Here is a 19,171-nt window from a genome sequence, read left to right as displayed (position 1 = left end):
CTTTTATACCTTTGAACTCTATTATCACTCTTGAAGCCTTTTCCACCTTTACTGCATGACATATTAACACCATTTTCTCCAATTCTCAACTGAAATCAACTTTCCAGGCCTCTGATCCTTTTCATTAATCCAATTTGTTTCACCTCACCTGGGCCCACATCTTTCCTTAAATGCAGGATGCTAAACCAGGCACAACTGAAAGCCTTGCAAACACTGACTCTGGTGTGAGGATTATTTCTTGTGCCTTGCAGGCTGCACTCGTCCTTACCCACCCTGAGACATTTCTTGGCACACTGGGACAGCTGTGCTCTGTTTGTTACTCAGCATTTTGCCTTTGCTGTAGGGCAGGGATTGCTGCCCACAGGAGCAGCAGCCTCTTTCCACCTCTCCAGGCTAAGCACACAATTCCTCTTCTGCTACAACCTCTTTGAAGGTGAAGGCACAACTAGAAAATCCCAAATGCAGGGATGCAGAGTTTTTGTGTATTTCATAAATATCAATAAGGAGCAGACATCTAAAAAACTGTAAGTCTAAAATTTTAACAGAGACAGTAACAACTGAGCAATGGTTGTGGAGGCCTCACCACCGCTAGATATTTCTTAAAGCAAGACTGCTTCTTTATTTGTTTTGGCTTTTTTATGATAAAGTCTGTTTCAACTCAAACAGGAATCAAGCCACAACCCACCCTTCTCCTCTGCTCCCCACTCCCCCCAGCCTCCCCAAACATTAATCAGCCTCAGGCAATTTATCATTTTCAGGAAATTCACTCCCTGTGCCCTGTAGAAAAAATAATTAGGTAATCCATGACACTCATTTATTCAGCTATAGATAAAAGCAAGTAGGAACTAAAGCCCTCCCTGGCCAAGCACACTGCCAGAAGGACAGGGCAGGTGCTGACAGACAGCAGCTGGAACAAACAATGACAATTACGGCATCCTTTAGGAAATGTCTGTGCAAAAGCAGTAACCACAACAGGGGCAATCCAAGCCCCCACAGCCCCAGCCAGCTACATTTAGAGATGTCTAAAGGAGCGGGAAATCTGTACTAAATACAAAATCAGGGAGCTTTAGAAACAAATCTTTAGCTGATATCTACCAGAACACTAATCAGAACACACAACACATGAATCTCTAATGGTACAAAATACAACTCTCTGCTCCTCAGAAATGGCTGAACCAATTTCCTCCTAGATGCTGTCTTTGTCTTTTTAAGACAAAACTCTGATTCTTCAGCATGTTTATATGACAATTAATGCTCTGATAAGTATAAAGTACTAGGGAGGATTATTCTTTGACAGGTTACATACACAATTTTCTTCATACACCTTAGCTCACTAGCTGCAGAGGACACAAATCCCTCCAGAGTGGGATCAGCTGTCAGGATTGCCTGGAACCATGCCTAGACCAGCCCAGAGATACACCCACAGGAGTCAGGCAGCACTGTGAGCTGTTTCTCTGTGGCCACTTATTTTCCCAAGTAGGTCCCTCACTAAATCTTAAAAGCACAACTAAAATTTAATGCTGACAATGGAAAAAGCAAGATTTCATGGTTGCAGTATTCCATTTATACTACAACTGAATAATTACCAAAATAATGGTGCCAGCACCTGCATAACTGTTTATCATGCTTTCCCTCCATTTTTATACATTTATGGTGACTTGTGCTGTGCTCCCAAAGGATACCTGGGAATTCCCACACAATATCTGTGCATTCTCAAATTTTCATACTATCATTTCCCATATGTCTAACTTAGAGACAGAACAGTTATTTATTCGTTTTTTCTAATTCAAGCTGTTTCTACTGTCATTTTTTTGACATTGTTTTTGTGCTACTGCACCTCAGTTCTTCCTTTACTAGCACAATTAAAACAATCCATAAATGTATAAAAATGCATGCTCTATAAATGTGTAGTCCAAAATCCTACAGAACAGATTAAAATAGGAGATGCATTACAAAACCTGAGTATTATTTAAAATCGGAATGTTTATTTGTAATATTTTGATATTTTGTATTCAAAAAATGTAATTTTAAGATAGAATTAATTGAGAATATCATATAAAAACACATACTGCAATATGCTCGAAAAGCAATTTGTTCTAAAAACTGATTTTTTTGTTTTCCCTCAAAATGCTGGGTGATAAAGCAGTCAGATGGTATCAAACTGGAATAAGTAAAAAATTGGCGATTGCCACATCGATAACTCAACTGTAGAAACAATCATTTAACAAAGCAATTTAGAACAGCTGTTAGCACATGCAATTACCTGACAGAAGCAAAGAGATGAGATAGAATCTAAAATGAAAAATGACAATGGCACAAGTCCCATCAGCCCATGATGGGTGCACTGGCAGAGCTGGTCCCTTATAACCAATGAACACTCACTCCATGTGTGCTCACTCTGCTGAAATTCTGTCCTTCAGAACATCATTTGTACCTCCTATCACAGCAAATACAAAGTACAACTGGAATAGTATAACTTCACTTTAATGGTGGGCCATACCCACAGAGTTCCTTCAGCATACACACCAATTTATAACTGCACTTGTCTCTAATATTAGTTACCATTTAAAACCATCAAGTAAACCAGGCTAAAACAGGAATGTCTGCACAACTTCAAAACTCAAATGCAGACTTTGGTAAATATTCAGTCACTCTCTTGCTTCTTCGTATCACAGCAATAACTGTACTGAAAATGAAGTTACATGCATGAACATCAAAGCAGAGAATTTGTCACTCAGTACAGACCACACCACACAGATAAAGCATGATTACCTCAAAATATTCACTCTGCCAAGTACTACACAGAAAATTAATCAACTGTGCTGCTTACACAGAATTGAGAAAGTGTATTTAAACCTGTTTTGCTCTAGAAATACACAAAGTACATCCATTTCATTTTATGAGTTCCAGTCTGCTCAACAGTATTGAACTGACAGCTGTCTTTACAACACACATTTTGCTGGCTGAATAGATTATTTTGCTGTGGAAATAGAAGATTTGTAGTCTTTGAGGTTCTCTCCACTTTTGAGACTTTAGCCAACACAGGATGAAAGCAGCAAAACCAGCTTGCTGATGTGTGAAAGGAGCTCTGTGAGCAGCAGCCCTGAGCACACAGATCTCAGCATCCCCAGCCATCAATGGCTCAAAGCAGCTCCATGGCTGCAACGCTGTGGAGATGATTTCCTTTCTCCTTGATTGACTTCAATTACAGTGCTTCATTTCTTATACTACTCTATCCTGAAGAGAGATAATGAGCAGCAAAGCTTTTTCACCCATGAAATTAGTCCTCTTTAATTCAAGAATTCAAGGACAACAATCCTTTTAACTCAAAATATAACTTTAGTTGTTCTCACTGGACACATCAAGAAAAACACTGGGAAAAATATCTGCTCTAATACAAGGAAGGCTCAAGAATTAATTCTCAGTCAAATGGGTCTCAACCACACATTGCATTGCAAATGGAGAGATGATCAACACTTCATAAAATAGATTTAAGGTTTGAAAGTACAGTATAATTCACAGTGCACTGCTACTTAAAAATCTCTGTTTGCACTCCAGTTTGCATACCTTCCCACTCAGGCGTCTGCATTAAATTTAGTACTGGGGATATGATAGTTGGAGACTCCTGAAAGGCTAAGGCTTCACAACATAACTGGACAAGTATGGAATAAACAGATTTCAAGTCATTCAAAGAGGCACCCTGTCAGCCATGAGAGAATTTACAACCATATTCACTCATTGTCCAAGCTAGGAACAGAAAGAAGTATGAGAAAGGAAAAGTAGCTCAGCTACTCAGACTACAAAGCCCAGCCTGATCTGCCCTATTTTTGATGATTTGTGGTGTGGTAAATACACTCTGAATGTAGGGAATATTTTCAGCTGCCTGTAAAGAAATGTGAAACAAATCCAGCATTTAAAAATCTGATCTGGAATTACTTATTCTGTGCTGAGCTTTATCCAATTTTAAGTAGCTTAAGAAGCCTTTCAGGTAATTCACTCAGTAAAATTAATAATATTGCATTTGGTCTTACAGTAAACCTGAGGAAAGACTGTTCCCATAACTCTAAAGAATGTACTAGGAGCCATCCTCCTCTGCTTTGCAAATGGAAGCATCTCCTTCTGAGTGAAAAAAAATTAAATATATGAGTAGACTTGGTCATCAGGAAACACAGTAACAATAAATTTGGATTCAAGGAGAGGAAAGGAAAGAAAGTATTCACACAGAAGACTTCAAGAGCCCTGAGCTACATAAATCTTTAATAGAGATGCCTAACTAATTAATGGAACCAGAAACCTGAAAAAGACATTTACTATTTACATTGTACTTGAACTTTAGCAGCTCCAAACCAAATATTTATGCTGAAGACAGAGGAGGGAATCAGCTTCTCTCCTTGCCTGATAGTCACCAAGGCATTCTACAGATGCACCTTAAGTAAAGTAGGAAGTAATTACATAAATAGCAAATCTATAAACTCACATACATGTCTGCAGGTATTCTGGACTCTGAGAGCTGTTAAAAGTAATTAAAAATACTCAACTGTATCCTTACTAAACCAAAATAGCATAACATGCCACTCTTGCATGTCAGTATCAGACAGCAATAATATGTTACAAAATAATTAAAACTTCTAAACACCTAACTTCATCCTCTCAAAATGTTGCAGGTAGTTAGTTATAATATTTTGATATTTGGTATCTTCAGTAAGTTAAGAATACTCTGAGTTTAGGAAGAAGACAAAATTTTCATAGATGAAAGATATCATAAAAATTTAGCCTTTTTACTTCATTGAACATGACAAGAAAAACTCAGTTCCTTAAAATTTCATCAACTTCCTGTGGAAAAACAGATTAAGTTGAAACTGCATCCCTAATCCATCCCATCTGTGGCCATCATCTCATTTTTGGACACCTGATTCTTAATAAACCTTTAAAACTCTTTTAACTAATTTTGTAAATAGGTAGGATTTGCTTGTGCCTTCATTTGGCTTTAATTAAACCAAGTAACTTCCTAATATAGGATAAAGCTGTTCTAGAAATGTGGTTACTGTAAAAAATCAAGATACTAGGACATTGACATCCTTTAGAAGCACAGATCATTGAGCCTGAGCATCCAGAGGAAAGCAAAGAACCTTATTTCCAGGGGCAATTTAGGAGCTACTACTGCAGGAAACTGTAAAAGACCCCACATCTCCTAGTGAAATACAGGAACCAGGAATTGTCTCCACTGTAAACCAGGTGAGATGGATCCCACTTGGATGCCTGCAGATCTTAATGGCAGTCCATCTCATCATGCAGCTGCTATTTCTACTGAGGTGTGCAGAAAACACTACAAGTATTGTATCTTATATTTATAACTCTAACCCTACAATTCAACACCCTTGAGTGGGTTGAGACCCCAGTACAACAGTGAAATGGCACAGTATTTTTGCTGTAACATATAATTTTGTGCTGAAACCCCACTATTCAACCCCACTAATCTCAGAAGTCAGCACTTATAGATCAGTCAGCATTTGCAATCAATACTTGTATCTATAAATGTGCATATATGGGACCATACATGCTGCAGTGGTAGCTCCTCTGTCCCCGTTAAAAGGTTTGAGTAGTTTATTCAGGGCTTGGAATGAAGAAAGAGGATTGATTTACAAAAAGCACACAGAGATGGTTCATTGCAGAAACAACAACAACAAATTTAGAGATTTTTCAAAGCAATTATAAACTCCCCACTCAATAGGATGCAAGGCTCAGTTAACACACATGGGGCCAGGAGCCACTGCTGGCTTTCCTTGTCCTGTGTGACTGCCTGGGAACAGGACCACGCAGGTGAGATGTGCTGGATTGCTCTGTTCACAGGGAGCTCCACAGCTGCTACCACCAAAACCCCACAGGTGACTTAGTGGAAACACCAGATTTTTACCCCACCTGCAATAAAGAGGAGCACGAAACCTACAAAATGTTATACATGAAATGTAATCTTAACTCTGGTTCTCTACATTTTCTCTCCCTCTGGCTCCTCAAGCAATGAATATAATTGAGATTTTGGTACTAAAACATCTGTTTCTTTAAAATTACTTTGCAGTTGTTAACTGTAATTAAAGAGGGTGAGCCTTATCACTGTCAGCTGTTACCTACTGTTCTTTAAATTCAGCCAGGAATCAGAGCTAAGCCAAATAGAAAGCAAATGTAAAATTAAAACTGAAAAAGATGTAAAAAACTCTCTGAAAAAGTTACTTTCCTAACTACCTTTTCTTAGATGAAAAGTTCTGAACATAATTAAAATTGCACTCAGACTATACCCATGGGAACTCCTGTGTTTAAACCCATTTTCTTGTAATGTAAGTTGATATGTCAATTCCCTTTATAAATGATTGAGTTATATCTTAGAAGAAATTACATTTTGTGCTTGTATTCTGACTGCTGTATTGGTTAGAATCCTTGTCTTGATTTTCAGCATATGTCACTTCTACTCACTTCATATGCTGACAAGGTCCTCCAAAGATAAACAGTTGTTTTCACTCTCATTAAAGTTTACCTTGCTGACATATTTACAGGAAGCAAACATATGCTCCCTCAATCTTTATTTTCATGGGATTAGCAAGTCAGCTTTTCCTGAATGACAGGTTCATGCTTCTGCATCTGCCATACTTTGAGGAATGTCCTTCTCAGAAGTTACCTTCTTGTAATACATTTCACTGTTATTGTTATGTTTTGACCAGCAATGCCAAGTTATGCTTCTTTTCCACTTACTGAACTCCTGCTACCCAGTAGGTTTTTGCTCTGTAATCTTTATCACCCTCATTAAAACCTGAGGCAGAGTTCTTACTTAATTTTGGGGCCATATAAAAATATTTTAACTTCTACCTCATCCACATTACTTGGTGTTAGCTTTTTTTTAATGTTTTTTCTTAACAAGCCTGAAGAACATTGAGGTATTTATCACATACCTTGTAAAGGATTTCTATTCATTCTGAATTTTAAAATATATCTTCAAATATCAATAAAACTTTTATTGCTTTCTCAGGACCCACTGAGAAAATCTACCTCCCTAAGACCCTTCTCACAATGAATTTTCTCTACTTTACTCCATTATTTTCTATTAGTTTTATTAAAATACATACTTTGAAATTGAGAGTCACAGATACAGAGTTCTGCTGATCATGCAATTAAACCTAGAATGAATCAATATCTGCCTTTCAGCCTAGGGTTCCTTTTTCTGAGCAGTTCTTTCATTGATTCCTTATTATTTTTCAAAACAACATAGCATCAATGCTTTCCCATTTGGTGATAATGAAGTGAAGCAATGACGGCAGCAATCACACTGAGCTCTAACTCACTCATACAATATGCTCAGTATTTGCTCTCAGTTTTTCATTTGGGTAGCTGTAACACAAAATGCTACAAGGTTTAAACTTCTTACAGTGTTCCAGGGCAGTTTATAAGCAGGTTTCCAGCACCACCCAGAAAGAACACTCACTCCTCTCCCCCAAAGTGATGTGGCTGCCTTCACATCAGGAAATACCTCATTATTCTGCAACACTTTGTGTTTCTTTGCATTCACCAAAGCACCAATAAACACCACCTCAGAGCAGCACAGTGAAAGATAATTCTTGCACCTCCCAGCATAAACCAGCCAGTTTGAACTTCTGTTTCTTGAGTAATCCTTAACAGTTACCACACAAATGCTGATATTGTGATGGAGAGGTTTTTTGCACATTAGGGTGGATGAAAACACAGAACAGCAGCTGCTGCTCCCTCCATCACACACTTTGTGAGTTAAAACTGCAATAATCAGTTGATTCTCTCCCAACACACCTTGAGGGTCAGCCTCACTGCATTGCACTCCTGCAGAGGGTTCAGCTTCAGTGTTTCTCCCAGGTTACTGCAGCCTGATGTCTGGTGCTGCATTTCACAGCAAACACAGACACCATCACTGTCGAATTTAATCTGTGGAGAAAAGAAAAGGTCAGAAAAAGTATAAATCAACAGAATTTGTATAAAAGTATAAATCAACAGAAACACACTTCCCAAAAATAGTATTTACAGTCACAGTAATGGCTACTAAATGCAAAATGAAAATCTCTGTGCAGAACCTTTGGAGCAGAATGTTTTTCAATGGCTAATATAACCTATAAAAACAGGGAAAATACAGAAAGAGGATTCAATGTCAAAAGTTTTATGCCTTTTTTTGAGAAAAGTTTGCTTTGCAGGGGCAGGTGAAACCAGAGTAACTCAACTGAATAAACATAAAATCATACCCAATGTGGGATAACCAAAAATAACAGAAAGAGGTCAGAAAATATGTGAAGGAGTCATGATCACAAATCAGTCCTTTATTCCCCTAAGTAAAGATGGAAGCACAGTGGCTGGGTGGTGAGATCTGAACCACCCTATTACTTACTCCTTTGCATTAAAAAAACCCCTCAATATTTCCAGACAAATCCATTAAAAAATTCCCAATGCAAATACACATTCGCTATTTTAAAATCAAATTCTCTCTAGGATGTTGCCAATTTCCTGAACAAAAACAGGTACCAGCATTCCTTGTGGAATTACCTTGCACAGCCTTATAAATAGAATAATTTCAACAGAATATTTACTTACTTCTTAGACCTCAAAGAATGTTTAAATTGTTCATATGATCTTAAAAGTTGTATGTTTAAATATATGTATTTTTAGTGCTACCCCTATCTGGCTTATGCAGCACTCTCTCCTTACATGCTGGTGACCAGGACAGCAGATGGAAGAGCAAAACTAAGAGTCAATTAAAAGAACATAATAAGCTTCTCCAGATGAGGTTCAGATCACTGAATGCTTGCTCACTGTGATGAAAGCAAGCTCAGGGCAGGAGCTATCTCAGGGGACTTCAGCTCCTGAGACTCCAGATTGCCCTCTAGCCAGCACAATTTGTAAAATGCTTTAGAAAAAATTGGGTATGTAAATTACACCATTTCCCATATTCTCCAAGGCAACACTGGAAATAATTGTCTGTGGCAACTCACAGAAACTGGTCATACCTTGCAAGGAAATAAAGAAAAAACATAGTTTGTTCACCTCTATGATAGTTGTGGGTTTATTTCTCATTAGCATACAATTTAACTACAAAGCAGCTTGAACAATTGCAGAATAGCTCTTTTTCAATTCCTGTAATCTTTTAATACTTTTTTTTTTAAAAGGAGAAATATCTGAGCAAAACCCAACTAAATGGTTTATGATCAGTTGACCTCAGCTCTTCAAGCTGATGTCAAATCAAAGCACTGGCTGTCACTGGGGAGGTCTTGCTCCCAGAAGTCCCTGGAAATGGGTCAGGGGTTGAGAAATGCAGCTGAGGAATTTTGGAACTCACACTTTGAATTTAGAGCTGTCTCAAAGCCAGGGGCCAGAAGGCTGGACCTGGCAAATCAATATCGGCTTCAGCTGCTAAAAAGTTTCGGTAACGAGGAAAATGGACTTCAGACAAAGGTTTTTACTGCAAGACCATCTATTCTGATTCTTGCTGCCCCTGTTCAACAAAGGACAGGCACTGACTCATGCCATGTATCTGGCATTGCTAATGTGAAATCCAGATCCCAGGGCCACCTGTACCACATGTAATGATCAGGTGTCACAAAGATAAGGCTCAAAAGGCTGGGTCAAGAATCCCCATTTATGAGAGATTCTCAATTCATAACTTTCTGAAAGTTATTCCATAACTTTGTACTGCCCGGTAGCTCTTCTTTTAATCTAATTTTTAAAATTAGTTAAAAGCTAATTTTTTATATGGCACTTCTTGCAAAACACAGGGCCATCTGAAGAACCACAGTATATTCAAAACAGCCAAGATCCACTATCAGATTGGCAGCATATTATTTTTGGAGAAATTTGCCTTGTTGTGCACCTTTTCCCTCCATGTTTGTTAAGTGGCCTCTTTGCTGAGCAGTGTTGCTGCAATGGGGAGCAGGACAAAGGCTGCAGGTGTCACTGCATTTGTGTTCTCAGCAATGCAGCTGAAAGCTCTTCTGAGCCCCTGCTCCCCTTCCCTGCCCCGCTGCAGACAGGATCAAGAGTTCATGCAGCTATTCTGTGACATAAACAGTGCCAAAATTAACTTTTTTTTTATCTGGGAAGGAAGGAGAAGTGGATTATTGTTAGCCCAAATCACATCTCAAAGGCCATTTGCTGTGTGGTGCCACAAACAGAGACAGTAGCAGTGACTGTAAACCTGCATTGGTACAGGGAGAAGGGGCTGGGATGGCTCCTTCCAGCTGCTGGGCTGGTGTTTGCCAACCACAGACACAATTACAGCAGCAGTGCCTCCAAAACTGTCTGTGTTTTAGTCTCTTTTTGGCTGGCAGAGCTCAAGAATAAAGCATCATTCACTTCATCCCCTGCACATTCCCCACCATCCTGTGCATATTTGTGTCCCACTTCGTGATTCTTACTCATGCTAGTCAGTACTCACAGCAGACTTTGTGTGCTCTCATATTTATGACAGTTGCAAAGTACACCCTCATCCAAACCATATTTAAGATTTCAAACATCAGCCAGAGCTGCCTATATGCATAAATTGTCTTGCAAGTTCATTTTGTTTTGTCAAAAAACAGTTACTTCAAAAGCCATAAAACCCATTAAAACCTGACTTTCATAGAGCACAGAATCAAAACAGGAAATACATGCACACACTCTCACAGGCTTTATGGTTTTTTTTAATCTGTATCAATTAATCAAATTCTGTCAATGCTGCTGGAAAGAAGCCTGTTTGCTTGTTTGGCTAAGTGCACACACACCCTCCCCTAACAGGAGCTAGGAGTTGGTGAACACTGTCACTTTGCATTCTACCACCTCCTTATTACAAATGGAAATCTTCTAGTAAAAGTAGTAATAGATTTTACTTCTTCTAAATTAACCTTTGGGGGTTTTTATGGGGAACATCAAAAAGGGAAGGAAAAGTTTCAAAATGCAATATGAGAGTTCCAAAGTTGGTAACAAGGCAGTGAAGGACAAGAAAGGTCCATTGGTGTGGAAGGAAATTCAGTCAATTCCAGTACCGTATGCAGAGGGAAAGATGTGAGGACCCAGTAAGGATAAAGTTGCATTGTAGGGAAATATCAAGATTAAAAACGGACAGATTACTAAGAACAAAACAGCTTATTTTTTTTTCCTGGAATTTTAAAAATTGTTTTTTGATATGCACAGACCTGGGTTTACCTCCAGTGCAAAATGGAATACAAATAAACCTCAGTTCTGGACCTGGGCTCTGCCATTCAGCTCTTTGAGAACCTGAACCTGCTTCACTTTTCCATGCTTTGCCTATTCCAGCTAAAGATAATTCAGGGGCAAGAAGAGTCTTCCTTTATGTGTTACTGTAACCGCTGGCCAATTTCAGCCGTACAACCAAAAATTTAAAAAAAAAGTAACTTTTCAAGAGAGAGTAAGTAAACTTTCACTAAGTAACCTTCCACTATCACTACTTTTCTGAATAATAATCACCTCTAAATTTGATTAAAACTACAACATTTATTTTTAAATTAATAAGTGACTTACAAGACAGGTAAACTCCATAAAAACAAATATAGATGAAGAAATAAAACTTATTCTGTCTTGTGCAGTAATAGAACATAAATTCAAATATTTAATATATTTAATAATATGTGTATATATAATATTTAAATATATTAATTGCTCTATCCATATTTTCAAAGAACAATTTTAGAGAACCATTATTTGTAAATTAAATTCCTATACACAAATTTTTGTCCTGTACACATTAATGAACAGCTTGAGTGTGTGACTTCTCTCTACACATCTGATTCTCACTGACTTAAAGCAGCATCTTGAGGTTTTGGCCACAGAATCTGCAGCTAATTATGGAAAAACAAAAAACCCCTCCAATTAATTTTTGGTAACCAGGCGTTAAAGCTGCTGCCCTTTTCCCCCTCAGTGTTGTATGTTGCTAAGCTGCAGGATAAAGGGCACAAATACCAACTTCACAAATTACACATTGAAAATGCTAACATATGGCAAGCACATTTCTCATATTCACACAGAAATATACATTATGGAATCTACAATAAATCCCCAGTGTTTAAAGCAAAATAAGACCACTGAGTCTTGTTCTTTTCCTTCAAATAACAACACTACATGTGAAGCGCTGCTGAATTTAAACTCCATAATACAGTAGATACTACTATCACCATGCACTCGCCATGAATGAGTTTGACAGAAGGACCAGAACTAAAACAGAATTTATTTTGAATTTGACTTTTTTAGTATACTGTGCTTGGAAATTTACTGGTTCAGTTACATGGGATGCTAACTACATTTCAAACCACATGTCTGCAAAGGCTGGATTTTGACTCCTAGAGCTGCATCCTCAGAGAGTACCTTTGTATCCTAGGAGGCAAGTAAAGGATTTAGACTTGATAATGTACACCAGTCACACAGTGCAGGATTACACAAATCTACAGCACTAAAGAGATCCATCTAAGGAATTAAAATTAAATATACACTTGGAACAAGCTGTTAAGAAACTGGGATTTTTCCTTTTTAAGTGAAAAATGGTAATAAAGTAATTAAATATGCTCAGCATAATACATCACCACCTTCTGAGTCAAACCCTGTGCTTAATCATAAAGCAGTGCTGTTCACTCCAGTGTATCCCACAGAGGGTGGCCTATGAGAACAGAACTCCAGAATTCCATATATATGAGCCCTGCAACATGGCAATGCAATATACTCATGTGTAAGTGCCCAGCCTGACTGAAATGGGATTTTGAGCAAGGAAAACGTAAAGAGTGAGGTCTGAGTAGAAGAAACTGTTGCTTTTTTAAAATATTTTTTTAACAGTTACAATATGATAAACAGCCACAATTAAATTAACTTGCCCTTATAGAGTACAACACGCTGTGGCAAAGCTACTTAGCATTTCATCATGCTCTGAAAATCAAAACTACAGTTTGAACACTTATTACTTAAACTCAAAACATTTCAGTCATGAGTTGACTTATGCAGACATCTTCACAAGCTGAAGCCAGAAAATATGCTGGAATTCAATGTGTATACAGTTGGGTTTTTTTCCTGAGATAAAACCACAAATGCTTTAAGTAAATTGTACCTTATAATTTACAGCATGCCACGTCATGATAATTTGTATTGTTCTGTGTTTTATTTAACACAAGTAACTTTCATTTACTTTGGAAATGAAAAAGAAAAACAACTCAGGCTGGAAAACAAAATATTACCATACACATACCAAAACATTCCTGTTGTGAAATCCACTGCCTGGACAAGTACTGGATGGAAGGAATCCTGATCCTGCTGACATCAAATGGTAACCACCACACCACTCTGATGTGGCCTGAATTCCACCTATTCTGCTGAAGCACCATTTTTACCATGACAGTAAGAAGTCAGTCCTTATGATATTAAAAGTTACTTTTTGAGGTGTCAAAACATTAAATCCATTAGGACTTTATTCCAAACTTCTCCCAAAATGTTTTTTTTAGGTTGTAACACATATAGATTGCTCTCCTAAACACCTGCTGTATTGGAAATTAGAGGAGTGTGTCATGGATATATTTTCTGAAAAATCCCTTTGCCAGGATTTTTCTGCTGAGAAGCCTCAGAGGAAAAGAAAAACAATAATTATCTGCTGCTGTGGAATGCAACAGGTGCATCTTTGATTGGTCCATGTTGGATGTTTCTAATTAATGGCCAATCACAGTCAGCTGGCTCAGACTCTCTGAGAGTCACAAGCTTTTGTTATCATTCCATTCCTTTCTATTCCTTGCTAGCCTTCTGATGAAATCCTTTCTTCTGTTCTTTTAGTACAGTTATAATATATAATTTTCTTTTAATACAATATATATAAAATAAAATAATAAACCAACCTTCTGAAACATGGAGTCAAGGTTCCCATCTCTTCCCTCATCCTGGGGCCCCTGTGAACACCACCCCAGGAGTGTGTGTGAAACCCTAAGAGATGAAGAACAGAGCCCTTGCCCCTGGTAAGAAAGGAGTTTTCCATCACTCACCAGCTGACATCCTTCCAGGGACTTCACCAGCTGAGCATTCTGACAGGAGAGAATGGACCCGGCCAGGTTCAGCATCACACACACTGCAGAGAGCAGCATGAAAAACGTTATCTGGAAAAAACCCCAAGCACCCTATTATTACTCACTTCAAGAGGCAAACAAGGAAAAAATGTAATTTAGACGTTCAAGAACTTCCAGCCTGTCACACAATTACATGGATGACAACATTTCATGTATTTTAAAGAGAGTAGGGTACTTAATCTGACAGCATCCTTGGTCTTGCACTGTAAGTGAAAGCTAAATCAAAACTAGACATGGCTATTATATGTTTTCCTCCAGCCATTTCAAAATAATCCATTTATCTCCCACTTCTATCACATCACACACTGAAAATTTAATGGGTTTTATTACCAAGCATTACTAAAAAGTAAGATTTGAAAAATGTTTTATTATAAACAGATGTAGTCTTGAAACAATTTCAATCCTTTTGATGGGGATATAAGTATATTACACAGGAAAAGTATTTGTGACTATCACATATCATGAGCACCTACAAGTTGGGGAAAAAGAAGTGAATAAAATTCTGGATATATATATATAAATACTTGGTTTTTAAACAACAATTAAAATTTAAGCTGCATCCTCCATATCAACTACTCATGATGTTAATTACTCCTTTTTTCTCATCTCAAAATATGTCAAAACAAGCATTAACCTGATTCCATCAGTTTAATTATAATTTTATTACTTTAAATGTACAAAAGCATGGTGCAGTCAGGGCAGACAGATCTCAACATGTAGGGCACAGCATAAGCAGTAAGAGTAACAAATGTGTGCCTGATGTGTGGCCACCTTAAATATTCAGTGTTGACACTGCCATAACTCAAGAGGAGCACGAGTGTATTTTATGAAATTAGTAAGAAATTCTGTTGCATCTCTTTTCCATATGCATGCTCACAGTTTACAGCCCTTGACTGTTCTCACAAGATGTTATCTTTTGTCAGTGCATGTGCTAGGAATATTTTTGGCAACCTTAAATCAAAAATGGCTGTGTATTTTTTTCTAGTGCTTTTGGACAACACCCCATAACCTCCACAGTATTAACCAAAGGACAGAAGCTGTGTGACAAACTTCAGTTGCCAGCTTCAGAGTCTTCCAAGCATCACAGCTGACAACAAGGGCTGCAACATACACCAGGTTTATCTATTTTTTGCAGTACTTGCTCCATATCAGCATTCATTAATGAAGAAACCTCTATTGGTGTTTCCAAGGTAACCTCTTCCTCTTGTCACTGGCAAAGACAAGAGGGACATGAAACAGGCTCTTAGAATTCCTGTTCATCTCTGTGGTCTGTGCCTCACATTCTGCTCAGGAGTTGCATTTCAAAGTGGCAGCCACCACATGATATCAAATACTGGGCTTCTCTGTCACAGTTGTCTTCCCAATTTTGCTATTTTATGCCTCACTTCTTTAATGTCCCAGGCAAGGAACTAGCTAATCTGGACATGGAGCTAAAGGGAGAAATTCACATCCTCTGCAAGTCTTTTGAAACTGCCTTGCCTCTTGCAAAGCACAAAGATCCCAATAAAAGGATTTGAAGAATTTCCAATCTCTTTCCTTATGCTTCTCAGCTAAATACCAAAAAAAGCCTCCTGCTGATGGAGTGGGACACACCTGGTATTCTGTTATCACAACTTCAGAGGTAAAGTGTAAACTTTACACCATGCTGGAACCCACAACAGAGAAAGGGAGCCACAAAAGTATCAATTACCATATTTACAGACATTAAAAAACATGTTCACTGTGCTTCATTTTTAACACCAAGCAGACTTTTCTAACACTGGCACAGGTGCAGCAGTAAAAATAAACACAAAAATAAACAGCTTTGAAAGAATGGCTGTTGTGAATTTTGATGGAGACCCAACATTACACTATGAAACACTATAGATGAAGTTAGATATACACTATTTATGAAGTCAAGTATGGCTAATTCCACACTAAAATTTTCCTCAGAAAGAGAGCTACCAAACAATACATTTGCTCTGAGAGCCCAGTGTGACATGCTGGAAGGAGCAGTATGAAACTATAAGGAAAGAGTATAAGACACAAACAACCCAATGATCAAGGGCAAAAACTTACACTGAAGTAAACACAGAATGGTCAGATATTGAAGGGCTATGACATCTTAATGCTGATTTAAAACTACAACATTATGTTCTTCACCTTTCTAGTTACAACATATAAACAAGACAAAATATTCCTAGAAATCAGCAAGGAGCATTAATGCCCCATAGCTGCAAAAGTCACCAAGAACTAATACATGAACAAAAAGCAAAGCCCATGGATTTATTATGACTTGGTGTAGCAGAACTAATTGGAGAAGTCATAGCTTATATTCCATGCAAAGGACTCTATGGAAGAAATATTAATAGGAGTTCCTATGTAAATGTTACCATGGTCCTAAACAAATTCTACAAAACTAAAACAGTTTGGATGCAATGACTTAAAATTATCTAACAACTCACTATGTGAGATGCCATCTTGCACATGGACCCACACAAGGCTCCCCTTTTTACTCCATTTCTGGGAACTGCTTTAAGTATAAATAGGCAGAGCATATCAAGAGTGATATGCATATCACCACACACAATGAAAATATCAGCACCCTCCTTTGCCTTGCAAGGGAGAGCCCAAAAAAAGTTCCCTTCCTCACTAAAAGAAAACAAACCAAAAACTTAAGTACTAACAGGTTATATTGTATTTCCACTATAAAGGAAGTTGTTTGGAGTTCTCTCTTGAGTATAATTTGACCTTTTAGATAATTATTAGTATTCTCAGATTACTTGTGAACATTTTTTGCTTTATGTTTCTTAAATGTAGATACAACCATACACCTGCCTTCAGAATGTCCCAAAGTAAATCATCTTAATTTTATGGATACCACAAAAAAAAAAAAAAGTCAAAGAGATTTACAGAAGCTGATATATTCTCTGCCCTCCATTCTTCTTCATCACTTTCAGTTTTGCTTCTTGATATTCCTCTTTTTTTCACAACTGGCCTCAAGTAATTGATTCTCTTTTGTTTTTACCATAAGCTTTAGTCTTCCTTTCATCTTCTTTCCCAAAGGCACTGTTTACCTGAAAACCCAACAACTTTAATCCTTGAGATAGCTGGCTCAAAGCACCTTCTTGCCCTTACTGTGTCTTTAACAATTTGTTCTTGAATTGATAGGAGGTAAAAAGGGGAAAAACAAATGAACCGACTTTAGCACGCACCAGAGTTTGTGACCTGCAACACAAGACATTAACAATTTAGATTTTCTGTCCATATGCAGCTTTCTACCAAAAAAAGCAGTGAGAGCAGCTCTGAGGAGGAGGATTTGGGGGTGTTGGTGGATGAGAAGCACAGCATGGCCTGACAATGTGAGTCTGCAGCCCAGAAAGCCAACCCTGCCCTGGGCTGCAGCTGAGCAGCGCGGCCAGGAGGCTGAGGCAGGATCCCCCATCCCTGGCAGAGCTCAAGGCCAGGCTGGAGGGATCTCTGAGCAATCTGGGTAGGGGAAGCTGTCCCTGCCCATGGAACAAGGTGACCTCTCCCCCAACACAACCCAACCCATTCTATGACTCTATGATCACAAGTTTATATTAAACCCTGTTTTGCCAATACCTTTGATGGGAATTCTTTAAGTGACCCAAACCATCCCCTCACTGCTGCATATACACACCAAGAGCACAGTAAAAGGGAGCAGCACAGTGCATTTTGAAGAAATACCAACTACTACAAGCAGGAAGATGTTTCTACATGCAAAATAATTAAAGTCCTCCAAAAGAGATGTAAATATTGTATCACATGAAACCTTATTTCTAAAAGCAACATTTTATTTCATTCCTCACACTTTCATTTTGGAGATATATATGAAATAGGATTGCTTCTTCATTGCTGGCATTTCAATCACTGCCTCCCCTGGTGGTTTGCAGGTTTGATAGTCAAGACATGAACACTGAGACAGAACATTACCCTCTGTGCTGATGAAGCACATTACTCAACTCTCCTGAGCAGGGTACTTTGAATAAAACCAGGCACTGCCATGATAGGCTGCCCTCCCTAAATCTGCCAGTCCTCTGCGCCTGTAATACTGCATCTATTTCCTGTTAATAATTCCTGTCCTGCAGCTCCTGAAAGGTCAAAAAATCTCCTTGAATGAACTTTGGTTTACACTGAAATCACTTGTAGAAAGCAATTTTTTTGAGACGCAGTAGTTTGATATGAGGCGCTACAGGTTTCTTTCCAATGACATTAAATATGTGTGGGTGTATTCAGTGAGATTTAAAATACTTTCCTTTTAGCACACACATTTCTTATCTGTGAAACAGCAAGAATAGCCAGAGGTAAATGTGCTTGTCTCTATAATCCACTGTATAAGTAGATTAAAAACTTGCCCCAAGGTATTTTGCTCACAGAACTTTGTCTTACATGAACTGCAGGCAGTAACATTTATTGATATTTGTGCTACAGAATTTATAGTTTCCCTGACAGAGGTGCAGAAGGTTAAACACCAGAAGCAAGCCTGAAAATTTATCACCACCAAGAGCTATGAAGCAGTGAGATCAGCAACTGTGCCAGGACTAAGTTAATGCAAGATTATTTGGGGTACAGCCAGAAGCTACCTGTTGGATCTGCCAGATGCTGAATGCTCACTGTATATTATAGGTTTAAATAGATAAAACATATATTTTTTAAATGAGCCCACTTTAAATCCTTACTAAACAGAAATGGCATTCAAACCAACACTCTTGTCTCATGGTTTGCAAGTGTACAAGAAACAACAAAATTTATCTTCCCATTATTTGCTTCATAATAGATTTCTTTTTCATGATTTCTCAATGCTTGCCAAGAAGAGACAGGATGAAATGTGTTGGCATTTCAGATCTGTTTAATTCAGTATTCCCTGGTTTTTGCTTAAATTAAAATAAAGCTTTGAACAAAAATATTTTCTCCAAGTCTAAAGCAAAGTTCTATATTAAACAGGCAGAAATATTCCCTTTGTGGCACAGCATCAGGCTAAATATTTTAATGTTTTTATGTTAGGAACCATAAATTATATCCTGTTTTATTCTAAATTGTATTAGCCTGTTCAATTCCTGTCATTATTCAATTAGATTACA

At 37.9% G+C, this 19,171-nt stretch overlaps 1 protein-coding gene across 7 annotated transcripts in view; it reads right to left on the bottom strand.

Moving 5' to 3' along the window:
• Positions 1 to 19,171, bottom strand: part of ENTREP2 (endosomal transmembrane epsin interactor 2) — an 87,187-nt gene that overhangs the window by 22,404 nt on the left and 45,612 nt on the right. For all 7 annotated transcript variants that reach the window (XM_054273031.1, XM_054273032.1, XM_054273037.1 and 4 more), the window contains exons 3-4: positions 14,007 to 14,117; positions 7,810 to 7,941 (exon numbers count right to left, since the gene is read on the bottom strand). In XM_054273031.1, coding sequence (XP_054129006.1) covers positions 7,810 to 7,941; positions 14,007 to 14,117 — 243 coding nt within the window. The remainder of the gene's footprint in view (positions 1 to 7,809; positions 7,942 to 14,006; positions 14,118 to 19,171) is intronic.

This window comes from Melozone crissalis, unplaced genomic scaffold, assembly GCF_028551555.1.
Source record: "Melozone crissalis strain CALT ecotype California unplaced genomic scaffold, PUWL_Pcris_2 ptg000014l_1, whole genome shotgun sequence".
NCBI lineage: Eukaryota > Metazoa > Chordata > Aves > Passeriformes > Passerellidae > Melozone > Melozone crissalis.
This window is presented reverse-complemented; position numbering and strand designations above follow the sequence as displayed.